Source organism: Podarcis bocagei, assembly GCF_964188305.1.
Source record: "Podarcis bocagei genome assembly, chromosome: 4".
In the NCBI taxonomy this organism is placed as follows: Eukaryota; Metazoa; Chordata; class Lepidosauria; order Squamata; family Lacertidae; genus Podarcis; species Podarcis bocagei.
Window position 1 is genome coordinate 37,425,937 of NC_138128.1, and position 15,925 is coordinate 37,441,861.

General features: G+C 45.3%; 1 protein-coding gene across 2 annotated transcripts in view; it reads left to right on the forward strand.

Annotated features, from left to right (window-relative positions):
* The first annotated feature begins 1,283 nt into the window (after positions 1-1,283).
* SNED1 (sushi, nidogen and EGF like domains 1) overlaps positions 1,284-15,925 on the forward strand; it is a 75,045-nt gene continuing 60,403 nt past the window's right edge. Inside the window, exon 1 of one of the 2 annotated variants that reach the window (XM_081192138.1) lies at positions 1,284-1,770. In XM_081192138.1, the coding sequence (XP_081048264.1) occupies positions 1,561-1,770 (210 nt within the window). In that variant the 5' untranslated portion in view covers positions 1,284-1,560. The remainder of the gene's footprint in view (positions 1,771-15,925) is intronic. The other variant, XM_081192139.1, reaches the window with a different exon arrangement.

Consider the following 15,925-nt stretch of genomic DNA (forward strand, 5'->3'; position numbering starts at 1 on the left):
TGGGAGTTGTAGTCTAAAACATCTAGAGGGCACAAGATAGGGGAAGTAGTAACTGAAGCGCTGGTCTAGGATTCGTGAGATCCAAGCCCAAATCCCATTCAGCCCAGGTGACTCAGGCCAGTCAATAACTCTATTTTGGCATTCTGCCCAAAGTGACTGGTGGAGGGGGGAGAATGTGGGCAGCTCATGTACTAAACCTGCACAGAGAAAAATGAGATTGACCCATTTGCAATACAAGACTCCCATCCAAGCACCTATAAAATTGATAAGGGACCTTAGAATTATTTAGTCCAATTCATTTCTGATGCAGGAAATGATGAAAGAAAGGAAGTTTATTTATTTTTTGCAGGGACACCACTATTATTTTATGATACTCTGAATTCAATGTTGTTCTGCAATCACTCAGATCTCTTTTGCAGTGTTCACACCCCAAATCTCTGCTAGGAATAAAAGGAGCTGTTGTGACAATGGCTGGCTGCAGATTTGCAGGTGGGGAACTAAGCCTGGACTCCTTCGCATGCAGACGCAGCCCCGTAAAGGAATACTAATTAGGAAGAGGGCATCTTTGTCTAGACCCAGAGCACTCTGTGAATCCTCTCAGGCCAGCACATAACTGGGTTTGAGGCGATGGACCGGAGTGGGTGGCAATCCTAACCACTCACAAGTAAATACCATTGAATGGGGCTTACTCCCAAGAAAGTGGATTTAGGACTGCATCCTTAACTCGGAAAAGGGGTGTGTGTGTGTGTGACGTGGCTTGCAAACCGATCCTATGCGTGCTTACTCAGAAGTAACTCCATCACCCAATGCATGCAGGCAGCTGGGTAATTTTAAGACGCTGGCTTTAATAGTCTCGCCGGAGCTCAACTTCACAGGGCAATGAGTTATTTGCCCACTTCAGAGTTGGCGATGCTGCGCTTGGGGCCTTTCCGCTCATCCTGCGGAGCGAGGGGCCCCGGACGGACCTCTGAGCCCCTGGCGGTCCCAGTGCTTCCCCGCACACTGAGGTCCTAACTCCCTACCGAGCGCGCTGAGAACCGCAGCCTGGACGCGCCCGCGGCTCCTCCGCTCGCCTGCCACGCGCTACCCCGAGCTGTAGCGCCGCGCTTTCGCCGGCCAGCTGCCCTTAGCGCTTTAAGAGAAGACGCGATCCTTCTAACCCCGCCCCTAACCTCGGCGGCCGCCTCCTCCAGGTCGCGTCCTAATTGGCTGACCAGGGTATGAATATGTATACCTCCGAGCTGTGTGAATGAGCCGCTGTCCCCTCCCTCGACGCTGCACAGAGAGGCTCAGTGTGCGCGCGGGTCGCTCAGCAGCTGCAGCAGCCGCCGTCCCGAGCAGAGCCCTTCTCGCGTCCCGGGAGCCGGCGCTGTCCTGCCGCCGCCGAGCCAGAGGCAGCTCCTTGTCCCTTTGGCGCCACGGTCTCCCTTCCTCCCTCCCGGCCCGCGCCATCTACGCGCTCCCTCCCTTCCTCGCCTCAGCGCCCCGTGTGCGCCTCCGTGCCAACCCCGTCGCCTCAGCTCGGCTCTGCCCGCCCGTCCTTCGGCGCCCGCCGGGGAAATGCGGGGCCTGTCCGGCTGGGTGGTGCTGCTGGCGCTCGGCAGCTGGCTCCGGCTGCGGGCGAAGGGCGCCGTGCCCCTGACTGACTTCTACCCCTTCGGGCCGGCGCAGGGGGACACGGCCACCCCGCAGCAGGACGACGGCGGCTCGGGGCTCCGGCCCATCGCCGTGAAGTTCCCCTTCTTCGGCGCGGCTCACATGGCGCTCTACGTGAGTAGTCTGCCTGAGAGAGACACCCCCTTCCACCCCCTCAGCCCCGAGGTTGCCTACCGCGGAGTAGTTACCCCGGAATGTTCTGTGCCTGAGGGCCGCTCAGAAATACCTCACCCAGCATACTTGGTCCTCGTAATAAAAGGGAGACTGGGGCGGGGAGGGAAACCCTACCGGGCTCACGACGTGAGAGGCTCTTCTCCACAGAGCGCGCTTGCTTCCACCGACCGGGATGCTCTGCGTTGAGCTTTGCAATGCCACGCCAGGCGTGCTTTCGCTGAAGCAGGTCCTACGGAAGTTGGGTGAATCTCTCTCTCTCCCTCTCCCTGGGAATAAGCGCTCCAGGCTGCAGCCGGAGACCCTAAAGCAGGCTTGGCTAATCCGTGGCGCTTCAGGTGTTGTTGGGACTCCTGGCCATAGGCTAGGAGTTGAAGCAGCAGCGCGAGGATGTCCAGCTCTGCTTTAAAGCTTATAGCATCTGAACTGGGCCAAAGGCAAGCGGGGATCTTTCACTGGCTTTCTCATTCCTAGGGATGAGTGTGGTGCAAACCCCCTGCCTTGTACTGAAGCCAGGTAAAGGTGGTGGGTTATTTTGGAAAACTTGGTTTCTTAGACTATGTTCACACGGATTCTGTTCCATACACATATTCAGTAGCCTATGTCAGGGATGAGGGACCACACATCTCGCCACCCCTGACCATTGCCCAAGCTGTCTGGGGCTGATGGGAGCTTGAGTCGCAACAACATCTGAAGGGTTATATGTTCCCCATACAGCATCTATTTTCTGGAGCTCATGGGGGACCACAGGTGGCATGGTAGCCACTTTAAATCTGATTTCTGCAAACTATTGATAAGAAACATCTGCCACGTGAAGAACTGGGGTTTCTGCACACCTGTTAGAATGTGTTTGCTGCCATTCTGCGGATATGTACTCAAAATAGCCCATCAAAACATATATAAATAGGCTAAGTATTAGTGCACTGGTGGGTTTCCCAAAGCCCATCCATTTTTCTTCATCACTTTGACTTTCACATGACAATCTTGGCTATGGGATTATATAGTAAATGCCATATAACAGGATAGCATGGTGGGGATGAGATCCCAGTGATAGGAGGCACCTCAAAACCACCAAAGAAGTGAAAGTGGAGGGTGGAGGTGGGGTAGGAGCCTCAAGATAGTGTCTTAAGATAGGATGGACCATTGGTTTGTTTTAGATACATGTTTTTAATGTGTCTTATTTTGGTGTGCTGCCTTGAAAATGTATTCTTGTTTATATAATTGTATATTGCATTGTTGTAACCTGCCCATGGTGAAGGATGAGTGATAAATTTTGTAATAATAATTAATAAATGAGCATCGACTGATAATACCAGAAAAATACATGATAGGTACTTCCAGATACGTGGCTTGATAATGTAAAGGAGTAGTTTACGATAGTTTTTTTAAACTCCTCCTTGAGTAAATCCAGATTAAATAAAGAGGGGGGATGGACAGATAATTTTATGCCTGTGATGCCATGTGGATACTGCAGAAAATTGCAAGCATGATGTGCCTTCAGCCCACACTCAGCACCCATCTGGAAGCACCTAATGACACTGCCCTTGAGGAAAACACTGAACCAAATGCATTCTGACCAATCTGCGCATAATTGGTTGCAACTTGCAAGCACCAACTTCGGACCTGCTCCTTTGCACTAAAGGGCTGTCGTCCAGCCAGCTGAGTGTGCTAGCCAGCAAGAGTAAGGTTACCAGACGTCCCTTTTCCTGGGTACAGTCCCTGCATTTACAAATCAGTCCCCTGACAAAATCCATCTATTTAGTAGGAAGTTGAAAAGTGTCCCCGGATTCATTGAAAAAAAATCTGGTAACCTTAAGCAAGAGGGACCAAAGAGTTAAACTACTGCTAGCCACAAACAACTGTCATGATTCCAGAAAACTGCATGGTGGATTTAGAAACAAAATCTCAAAAAACAATTGCTTGTCATCTGTCTTCTGGGCCTTTCAGTCCTATTACCATGTTTTTAAACTCTTCCCCCCACTGCAATCATGATCATTACAACAACAAAAAAATTCTTCCCATCCCCAAAAGTGAAAGAGACTGATGCACCACATTATCAGTTCATTGCAAAGTAAGGCTTGAACCAAGGTCTCTCTGATTCATCTTTGTCTCTCGACCTATATGCTCCAGCAAAAACATGTACCCAAGCCTCAGTGGATTGGACCCTAAAGTTTGACAATTTGATCTAAAGTTTGTTAATCTAACCTGGTGCCTTCCAGAAGTTTTACACTACATCTCCCAGCCAGCACAGCCAGGTTGGGAAAGACAAAGTTAACTTTGGAAGGTCACAGGAGGACAATTTCCTGCCCCATCTCTCCTCCCGTGCTCATTGTTCAGGAGCCGCCCCCTGGAAAGGCTTTTCAAGGATCATAAGGGAAAGAATGGCACGTGAAATTTCCTTGTCTTATGATTCAAGCCAATAACTGTAACATCCATTGATTCACAATCTTTAGACTGATGGTTTGTGCTGTGCAAATAGATCCTTGTTTTATACAACATGACTGGCATCTTTAAATCTAGCTGCCTTTTGCTTGGTTCCTTTTCTTTCTTTTTTAGGTCACTTCAAATTATTCCAAAGTCATCTGGATTTACTTGGGGACAGTCAACAGTTTTAATTTAATTTAAGGCATCAAAGCTGTAACAGGATGTTGCGAATCGGCATGTCTTTGCTATACTTGGCAATTACACTCTGCCGCCAAGAGGTTATAATGGCCTAAAGATTCTGGGTTCAAGGAAAATCCTTGAATGGCTTGGCCTCTTCCACTGCCTAATTCTATTGGCTGATTTGACTCTGTTAGCTCTCTGAATATGATTTGTACTGCAGTGTTGCACCTTTGGGTTGTCACTGTCAGTACACGAATATGAGTTTGGCTGCATGAAACTCACCACAAGGACATTCCTGAAGGGTAGGTGTAAAAACTAGGTGACTGTAAAACTTTTCCCTTGCCTGCCATGATAGGAGACAGGAAATTGCTTACAATGATGACCAAGCAAAATCTAATTTCCTGGACACAGTAATAGATGTTGACATTACCTCAGGAGAGTCTGTTACTGCAGCAACACAATCCAGTAGCCTTAGAAGATGTCTCTTTCTCTGCCTGTGAATAATTCACATGGAGAAGAGTCTTGTGGTTGAGCTTTAATTTAGTCTTGGTGCTGTAAGCAAGGGGGGCGTTTCCATGATAGATAATTACTTCAGTGTTTGTTCCAATTTCATGCACTGTCATGACATGTTGTTGTTGTTTAGTCGTTTAGTCGTGTCCGACTCTTCGTGACCCCATGGACCAGAGCACGCCAGGCACTCCTGTCTTCCACTGCCTCCCGCAGTTTGGTCAAACTCATGTTCGTAGTTTCAAAAACACTGTCAAACTATCTCGTCCTCTGTCGTCCCCTTCTCCTTGTGCCCCCCATCTTTCCCAATATCAGGGTCTTTTCCAGGGAGTCTTCTCTTCTCATGAGGTGGCCAAAGTATTGGAGCCTCAGCTTCACGATCTGTCCTTCCAGTGAGCACTCAGGGCTGTTTTCCTTAAGAATGGATAGGTTTGATCTTCTTGCAGTCCATGGGACTCTCAAGAGTCTCCTCCAGCACCATAATTCAAAAGTCATGACATATGACAAACAAATGGCCCTCTTCTGTTCCATGCACATATACCAGAAAATGGTTCCCAATACAGTATGTGTGCAGGGTGCAAGCACTGACTTACTTGGAGGTCCATATTTGCTTACGTTCATCCTGTGTGAAGCTGTATTTAAGGTAACGGAGTCCTAAAATGAGAAAGCTGTACTGGCTTGGGTTTAGCTAACCCATTGTCTGGCATTTACTTTATTTGCTTATGAGGATACTTTTTGGAAAACCTCTTTTACTAGCATGCATTCTTCACTGATCATCCTTTCCTGTGCCTTGTGTCCAAGCACTGTTTGTTAGAATATGGCAACACTTTGGTGCTGTGAGGAATACATGCACTATACAATAACGCTCTTGGAAATGGTTAGTATACTTGTGCATGGCTGGGGTCAAATAATTTTGAGTGGCCAAGCAAGACTCTTAACCACTAGCACATGCTCTTGTCCCTGACTTTGCACTACATTTTAAAAATGCAACAAAAGGTCAGAGGCGCACCGAAGCACCTCTGCCCTCTCCTTCAAACTGGCTTTCTGGGCCTACTTTGTTGGTGGAATCTAACTGCCTAGCAGATGCAGGAGCAAGCCAGTGTATCCATTGTCACCCAGCGGATGCTAAAACAAACTTCCAACTATGGGCTCATCCAGACTACCTTTCTGCTGTATTTCTAGGCACAGGACTGCACTTTAAAGTGCTATGTCCAACCCCCCCGCCCCCCCTTTCTCTCTGATACTTTCCCTGTGAAAACCTGCTCTTTACCACTGAATCAGAGCACACGACAATCTCTAGAAAACCCGAACTGCTGTTTATTCTGATTCAGTGTTTAAGAGTGGGTTTTGGCAGTGAAAGCACAGAGGTGAAAAAAGAAAAGAAAACCATTCAGGCACGGCACTTTGAAGCTCAGACCTCTGCCTAGAAAGCATGGGGTGAAAGGTAAGTGTGGCTGAATCCTGTGCTTGGGGCCAAGGCAGATTTAGGGCAGCGTGATTGGTTTCGCTGCATGGGAGGCAACCTTGCTATCCACATTATGTCTAGGAAAGATAGTGGTATAAAATTCTGGGCAAGTGCTGGCAATCAGTATAGACCAGGGGTCAGCAACCTAAGGTCCATGGGCCGGATGTGGCCCGTGGAGGTTGTTTGACTGGCCCACGAGCCGTCCCCGAACTGAGCTGCCCATTCATATGCTGCACTAAACTGGCGCGGTGCAGGGACTCACTTTTGTAGCACCGAAAATCACGTCTGTGCAGACGCAAACGCCGAAAATCGTGGGCGCGCACAATCCAGCCCACGGAGGGGTCTCCACAGGACTGATCCTGCCCAGGCAAGATAAACCTTGCTGACCCCTGGTATAGACAATAAGGTAGTTAGACCAATGGTTTCACTCTGTAGTGTAGAGGATAGCTTTCTATCCCTACCCACTCCCCAGAAAGTTTATAACCAAGAACAAACCTAGACTACAGCTTGTGGTTAGTGATAGGGAGGAGGAAGAGAGAGATTAGCCAGCAGCCTGCATTTGTACAATATGGTAAGTGAAACCTTGGCTTATCTCAACATGGTGTGGGAGTTAAAAAAAAAAGACCAGGAAGGCACAAAATATCTGAGCTCCTCTCCAGGAGCCTGCACAATCCCAGTAAGTTATCGTTTGGCTTATTGTGACATGTGAACCAGGCCAGCCTCTCTGTGTGATTAAATCTGGCTGTGTGCCAATGTCACTGAAGGCAAACAAAGTCTTTTCAGAGTAAGGGCAGTGGTTCCTGGACGGGTGAAAATGACAAAGAGCTTTGCAGCATCTTTAAAGGATAGCAGACTTACTGTAGCATAAGCTTTTGTGGACGTTCATCCCACTTAATCAAATGCAAAAACTGTTAAGTCTTTGATTGGCAGATATGTATACACCTGCCAGCTGAAGATAACAGTTCATGTGGAGTGCTGTGAGTCCAGGAAAGCTTTGCACTACAATAAATCTTAAAGTGCAAAGAGATGCTTTGCTGTGTTTGCTGAGGCAGACTAAGATGCCTGCCCCTTTGGAAGTTGTGATCCTGAACACTCTTCTGCTCTTTTCACACTCCTGAATATGTTTGTGGAAAGCAGTACTTCTGGTTGAGCTCTGTAGAGTTTGGAAAGAGAGCACTGCTAACCCCTTTGAACTGATATGTTCAAATTAGTAAGGAGTTATCCAGGGCAACCATGATAACTTTGAGGGGGGGTCTACAGGGAGAGAGCAGGACATAATTTCCTGTCAGTGATGGAGTGATGGTTTATTTTGCTTGACCCACTTGCAGGAGTCCCGAAAGGGCTCCAAGGAGGGGGGTAGAAGAAGAACAGGAAGCAAAGCAATTCACTCCTAACCCCACCCAGTGTCTCAGTCCAGATAAAACCATGCAGTGGAATAAGTAGAATAGAATGGTCACATTTTTAAAATACACTTTTTTATTTTTTTAAGAATACTTAAATGCCAATGGAAAACCAGCACATTCATCAAATGTGTTTCCTTGTTCTGTTAGTTCCTGGATTTATCTGGCTTCTTTCTTTTACTATGGGGGAGTATTCAAAAATTGTACCACCCATATATCCACAGTCTGAGGTGGCACATTCCAATCTAAAACCTCTACATATTATTATTCCTATCAGACATAGGTAAGTGCCAGTCCTTTCTGCATCAAAAACAGTGCCATCCATGTACAGAAGGAAGGTATCAGCTAGGGGAACCGAAAGTTTTACAGACGTACAAACAATATTTAGAAATAAAGCCCTAAAACAGAGGAGGAGAACTACAAAACAGACCTAGTGCGGACTGAGCATGCTCTACAGCCATAGAATGCTGACCGACTGGTTGGTAAAAACAGAAAATGAGGTGGGAGAGAGAACAAAATAGGGTATTGTGGAGGACGGCATGGTCCCACTTTTTCTCCCCTTAGTTCCCTGTACTGCTGCAGTTGTGGCGGGAGATGAGAGAGAAAAAGTCTACATGGTCTGGCTTCCCACAGCAGTGGCAGTGGGGTGGGGCTAAAGGAGAGAAATAAGCCTTGGGTGTCAGTACCCTGTAAGGAGAGAGGGAGCACAATTTGGGCAATCTATAAGGGGAGGGTTGTTAGGGGGTTGGCAAGGGCTTGGGGGGTAGGCATGGGTGGCAAGCAGTGTTAGCAGCAGCACAGCCCCTAGTACTTTAGTAATGTCAAACAAGGAGTGTCAGTGCAGGTGCTAGACTGCAATAAAAAAACAACCCTACACTGACATGATGTGGGAAGGGGTTTGAATGAGGCAGAGATCTCTCTGTCCACCTCAAAACAGCTCCAGTGCCCTCTGCCCAGAGAGTGGCACCACCAACATGATCTGTGTGGCCACAGTAGATAGGGTTAGGCTTATTCTGCCTTTGTGTCAAAAGTTCAAGAAATGATAATGTTCACAAGCTCAAGCATGATGCATTTGGGGAGGCTGAACCCCTTCCCAGATGTCACCCTAAGCTCCTTTCAGGAATAGGTGATGGAGTAGGTATTGGAATAGGACTGGGGAGACTCAGCACCAGATTCCTACTTGGCTATGAAGCTCACTGAATGACCAAGCTCACCTGAATGACTTTCTCCCCCCCCCCCCCACATGCATGGTTGTAGTGAAGATAAACTGGAGGTGGGGCATGTGTTGTTCTTTAAACTGATTGGACAACAAATGTGACAATAGGTACAATTACTAAATAAAATGTTTCTCATTCTCAATTGCTGGAGACAGGTAAGGGACCAAAGCACAGTTCTGGCAGTTTGGGTGGTAAGTGAGGGGACACTCTTTCTGCTTCCAAAGGATTAGTCCTCATTGTTTGTTGAAGGTTCTACACATGAAGCAGAAACGTATCTCACCAGAGTCAAGAATGGGCAAATGATTAAACAAACAAAAGCTCATTTTGCTCTTCTGCCAGTTTGTACACTTAATCTAGGAAACAGTGCCTTACAAACAACGGTGATTGCACTCAACAATGAATGTGGGAGAGAAAAGGTCGAGCCAGGACAGTGCAAACTACTTGCAGAAGAAAGTAGAAGGCGTAAGCGGATGCTAGTTGCAGGATTTCCATAGAAATGTCTTTGGCTTCCCACAACATCACAAGAAAGATCCAGTGATGAAAAGCTTGTATGCGGATAGAACATTGGATAGTTCATTATATCAGGGGTGGGCAACTTATAAGTTACAAAGGGCTACACTGGAAGTACATAATTAGCAAGGGCTGTGTTTAATTTGCACATTTGAATATAATTAATGAGCATCTCGGCATTGGTAAGCCCTCATCCGGAATATGGTGTTCAGTTCTTGGGCTCTAATGCCTAGAAAAGAATTGACAACTGCAGAAGTATTTGGAGAAGACCAATGTTGATGAGGAAAAGACCAAATGAAGGGAGTGTGTTTCTGTAGAAATGGAGGTTGGATGGAATGTATGGGTGAGTTGTATGAGGTTGATGGTTTTTGAAATTTTCAATGTGTCACAATAAGAGGCATAGTTTCTTGAAAGGACAAGAGACAGAATGATTTTATGCAAAGGCAGATTGTGGTTCAATATTATGAAGGTTTTGAAATGGCCTTTCTTGGTGATCTCAGGAAGAAGCAGGCCAGGCATCTGGTAGGGATGCTTCAAATTATCCCTTTGTCACGTTTGTGTCCCACACTTTCCCTCTCAAAAGCCCAAGGAGTTGCACATGAAGTTCCTGTTTTTATTCCTGTAGCAGCTCTCTAAGATAGGTTGGGTTAGGACACTATGACTTCACCAACACCACCCAGTAAATTTCATGGCTGGGTGGGATTTGAGCCTGTGTTCTGCACATTGAACCCCTGCCCTGTAGTTCTTATGCAACACTGGTTCTTGCAGGGACAGAGGCTGAGCTAACAGAACTACCAGTATTATTCCGTTCTTGCTCACAACTGGGGTTAGTTCTCATATGCAGCAGATGTGGTGGTAAACATGTTTCTAGATTGTACCACTTTAGACTGTAGGGTTTATGTGATATGAATGCTTCCCCATTTAAACCAGTGGTAGCTAGTCCAATGTTGAGGGCTTGATGCTGCCCTCCACACAGTTTTTTTTCTGCCCCCCACCCCCAAGACCCTACTGAATTTGGCAGTGGCAGCTATTATAATAAAAGTACACGCAACACAGGGGTGGACAGAAAACTTTTAAACTCCAGCACCCTGTTGGCATGTAAATCACCCCCTCCCCAGTCATCAGTTTGATTGTTTAATGAGCAGTGTGGGGGTTCTACCCCCTTCAGTTCATGTAAGGTTAGGCCACATCCATTGTTGACATGCAACCCTTGAAGGCTTAGCAAAGAGTGAATGCAGCCTTTAGCCAAAAAAATGTGAGCCACACACCCCTACTTAAACAATATAAAAAGCTGAGCTACATACAGAAGATGAATCATAGAACCATAGAATTGTAGAGCTGGAAGGAGAAAGCCAGACTAGAACCATACACTCTTGACATCTAGCTTTCTAGGAAATATGTTTTTCCCACTTTGCCTTTACCTTCTATGAGGAGCTACTGTGGAGGGTGCTGGAATCAAGCAGGAACCACAGGCAGATTCTGTTCCCTCCCCACTCCACTCCACTCCACTCATGAAAATGTTCCAGTGGCCATTGTTAACTTTTTGGTTCCTACTGAGATTAGCACGTGTGTGTGTTTTTCTTAGCCTGCAGTGTATCTTAAAGGTCAGTAAAACATACTGTAGTTGGTTTGACTTGTTTATAAGATGCAGTTGGATAGAAATGTTAAAAACATTACTAGTTATTTAAACGAGAGGAGAAGCCAAGGGTTTATTGATCCATGAAAGCATTTGCTTTTACTAAGAAGTGAAGCCAGTCAGTATTTATTTTTTATTTTTTTTTTAGTATATGGGCAGTTCTTCAGAAGAAACTTTGCTACTTTGAAACAGCAAAATATCATATATGTTCAAACCAATCTGATGCTTCTGATTAATGGGGGAAAGGAAAAGTGGGACATTCTGGGATCAAATCAGAAACTGAGATGGCTTCTGTAAATCCAGGACTGTCCCTGGAAAATAGGAGGGTCTGCAATAATTCTAATTTTAAGATATTGCACGCAAGAATCATATTATGTTGAGATAATGCTTGTGTTCTTAGCTCCATGCTTATACTCACTCCATGCTTATACTCACTGCTGAGTATAATACTCACATGCTTATACTTAAGCTCCATGCTTATACTCACTGCTGTGACTGCCAGTGCCCTTTTCCCACCTTAGGCAATCACCACAATCACCAACTTAGTTTGTGCTACTGTGAGCCAATAGTTGCTGTGCCTCATGGTATTTATTCTTCCTGTGTGCATCCCATTCTAAAGATCTACCCAAATTCTTGCTCTTTATGTTTTTCTTCAGCCAGCACCCCTTTGTCACGTTCAAGTTCACTAACTGTTTATGCAACAATATCTGTGTTGTACTAGCTGGCTGTTGCCACTCTATACAATATGTCTGGGAGCTGCTTTGAACTTCCATTTGTAGTTATTATACTGGCAATCTTTCATCTTCTTTTACATTTGGCTTCTGGGAGCATCAAAGTCTTTTGTAATGTTTTGGTTCATATCCTGCCAGTGACAATCAATTATTCCCATGTTTGCTGTCATTCATATTCTGTCATAAGGTTCCCAAGCGATATGTACTTGCAGCTCTTTGTGAATAATTGTAGACCACAAACATGACGACTGTGTACTGAATGTACAGAAAGTCTGCTCTGCAAAATTTGAACTTCCAGTAAATATTATTGTTGACCTAAAATAGTGGATTTTGGAGGCACTTCCCAAAAGCTTGCCACATGTATTAATCTGGCAGCAAAGAAGTGGGAGCATTTTTGCAGCCAAAACCTTACAGCAGTTCTCCGTTCTGAGTGGCAAGCCCATTGCTGCGAGTTTTGATATTCACACCAGCAAACTTATAAGTGTGGATTGCATGCATATGTCTTTAAATATCTGTGTTCATGCATCTGGGAACCCTAAGAGGGCAAACAGTTTCTCTTAAATTTTGAAACAGGGTTTATGTTTAAAAATGATTTGGCATGGCAAGCACAGAAATGAAAACTCTGCTCTAACGTGCTCTCTAATTTTAAAACAGATACAGTACAGTGATGATGTTGCATAAATTTTTGAGATGCTGCAAGATTTGAGGGGTGTGTGTTCAGGGACAGGGGTTTCCCTCGATATTCATGTGGGGACATCCATGCTGGAAATCAGTTTTTCCCCAGTCTTATTTTCTAAAATGGAAGGTGCTGATGTCCAATCCCATCTGGAAGCTGAGCCTCTAATCCATCTCTGGGGAACCTGTGGTCCTCCAGATGGCGTTGGCTCCAATTCCCTTCATCCTTGACCATTGACTGATGGCTGGGGCTGATGAAAGTTGGAGTCCAACGTCATCTGGAGGGCTACAGATTTCCCATCTCTGCTGTAATACTAATAGCATAAGGATTCAAGGCAGCTTCTCAGTGGTGAAAGACAAAAAGGCACATACTTGAGCCCAAACCTCATGTGATGTTGGAGATCAGAGGTTGTGGGATACACAGTATTAAATGAATAAATACACCCCCCAATATTAAGCTGTTCCCTGTGGTGCCTGTGACTTCTCTTACTTGTAAAAGTTACGGTTTTGTATATTCATCCTTATAATGCCAGCAGGAACCTACAAGCAAATAAAACCTTTCTGCCTTGTTATAGTTGGACTAATAACACTAAGGTAGGTTGATGAGCTTTTTCTTAAAATACAGTACAGCTTTAGAAACCAAACTCAAATCACATTTGTTTGACATGTAGGTCTCAAAATTCAGCCTTGACCTGCAGGGAGCAGCTGTTTTTGCTCTACGCTCTCTTCTTTTTTTTTCTTTTCTTTTTTTTTATTTTTTTTGGTTGCTTAAGGAAGAATTTTACATGCTCATAATGGTACGAGGTGAAAAGAGAACTCCCCCCGCCATTCCTGGTTTTGGCAGAATCTATATTTGAAAATTCCTTAATCTAAAAATGCTCAAACGTATCCACACACCCCTCACTTCTCTCATCTTTGCTTCACCAGTTTAATTCTTCCCTTTGTTACCCTAATGTGTTGGGGTGTAGTTTTGTAGCTTGTAATAGTATTATGTAATAATTTTATAATCCACCTGAGATCCTGCCCAGCATATGGTTTTGGAGAAGAGTTGTGTACTATTTTCCTTTTCATTGCTTATTGTTAGCGAGGGTTGGGTGTGTGTTTTTTTTAATCAGTAAAATCACACAGCCCTCCTGCATACGTCGCCCCCACCCAGACCACACTGGCTGAGCTCCAATCTCTACAGAATGGCTGTAAAATGCTCCTATCCTTTGTAACAGAGCCAGACTTTTAGTGGGTTGCCTTTGGCAGTGCTGTAAAAGGCAACACCAAGTGCAAGGCAAAGATGAGTCAGGCTGAGGATGAGTCTATCCACTAGGTAGATTTTCTTGGTGCAGTAAAGGCTTTCTTCCTCGTGGAACATGAAAAGGGTTAGCAGGGAGGCTAGAATCTCAATCACCACCCCTCCTCCTCAAATCCTATTCGAAAATGTGTGTGTCCGTCCTCTGCCTTGCCTCCCAGGTCACACAGCTGGTCCCTGTCACTGATAAGGACTTGTTCCTGGCACTGGAAATGCTAGCGGTTGTCCTCTTTCACACAAGGAGGTAATTGAACAAATCCTTTAGCAACATCACACATGCACACTTGGCACTCCAGTCTGCCTCTCTTCTGCCCTCTTCCAATATGGAATGTGGAAGGGGGCTCCTTTTCAACATGGTGCTTGCAAGTGGCAGAGTGAATGAACATATGTTTTAAATCCAAATCCTCCCCAGTTCTGAGCGATTTTATCACCACCATGGGCAAAATATTTAAAAACCAACTCCTTTCTTAGTTGTTGCTCCGAAACTTTCATTATGAGACGGGGACATTGACAGCGATAGCATTTATGCATTGCCTGTGAAAGGTCCCAGGTGCAGTTCTTCGTATCACCTGGTAAAAAGGATTGTTACCAGCTGATAGGAAATATCTTTGTCAGGGATCCTGCAGAGCTGTTGCCAGCCAGAGTAGACTGCACCAGCTTAGATGAGCAAATTGTCTGGCTTAATATAAGTTGGCTTCCTATATTTCGGAATCTTCCAATCCTATGTTGGCTCATTGATCTTGTCAGGCCCAGTTCCCGTCTCCCACACTCTCCAACATTCCAGCAAGATAGTTTTTTGTCTTCTACTGCCATTTTCCAGCGCCTGCCCAGGACCAGGACTATACATGGTGTGTGTGTGTGTGTAATTCTAAACATTAAGTACAGCCAGTGGTAATGGTTGCAAAGCTCAAGCAGTTTTGAGCTCTATTTCTAGGCTCCTCTTGTGAGGAATCTGAATAGGTTTCCATTTTGTGCAGCAGAGAGCGGGGGGGACGGGGACCTTAAATATATGTGTAAGATTTCCAGGTCCATGGCAAATGCCATCTGCAACATTTGTCTTTTAGAAAATGAAAAACTAAAAAATGTGATAACTGCTGCTGGGTAGCTAGTAATACTGCATATCATTTTGCACAGTGTGTTTGACATTTTTATTAATTCCCACAAAAACTAGAAAAACGCACACACAAAATGGGATTTCTTTATTCTTTTGCTGCCACTGGGACAATAAAGGCATTAGTGACCGTGGATTTCCATAGTGTCTGAGAGGACTCTCTCTTGGCATGCCTATCTCTAGTGCTGGTGGACAAAGCTCAAACGAAAGAGAAATCTGCACAGGTAGGTGGAGCATGGTGCACACAACTTAGAGTATTTGAGAAGCTAAGCTTGGATAATAACTCTTATGTCTCTAGCCTCTAGCTAGAATCTTTAAGAATTTTATCCTGAATATTGGATTAACAGCAAAGCAGCAGATTGTAGAAATATGAGGCGCCAACTAGTGCAGAAATTCCTTTCATGGCAAGAGATGAATGTACTTCTCCCGTTTTCACAGGTATTAACAGCAAAAGGTTTAAGCTTCAGTTTCCATTCATGCATGATTTCAGAGCTGACCCCTACAGCCTGCATTTCATATGTTCTCCATAGCAATGTTTTATTTGGCAGCGACCACATGGGGAGGACTCGAGGGAACCAGAATGCACTAAAACGAAATAGCTTGATGCATGGGTCCTTTGGGAAGAGATGGGTGTAACTTTAAAGGAGGTTTTCCCTCATTAGCATACTGAACTCTGGTTTCTGCTGCTGGCTGTGGTGGAAAAGACTATGTGAACGGCCTACGTCTTGGCTAAGGCTCCCTTTCCTCACAAACTTCAGAGGTGAATGTGCGGGGAATCTTGCACAGCTTTTTCTAGTGGGCCGAATTGACACCATTGCAGTAGTGCTCTGTGCTGAAGAGGGAGTCCTGAGATTTTACCTGAAGATATGGTCAAGTCACTTCCCTCAAAAGCTTCCTGCTTATATTCCATGCTATGATAAGGTGATTTGAAGTGTAAGGTTT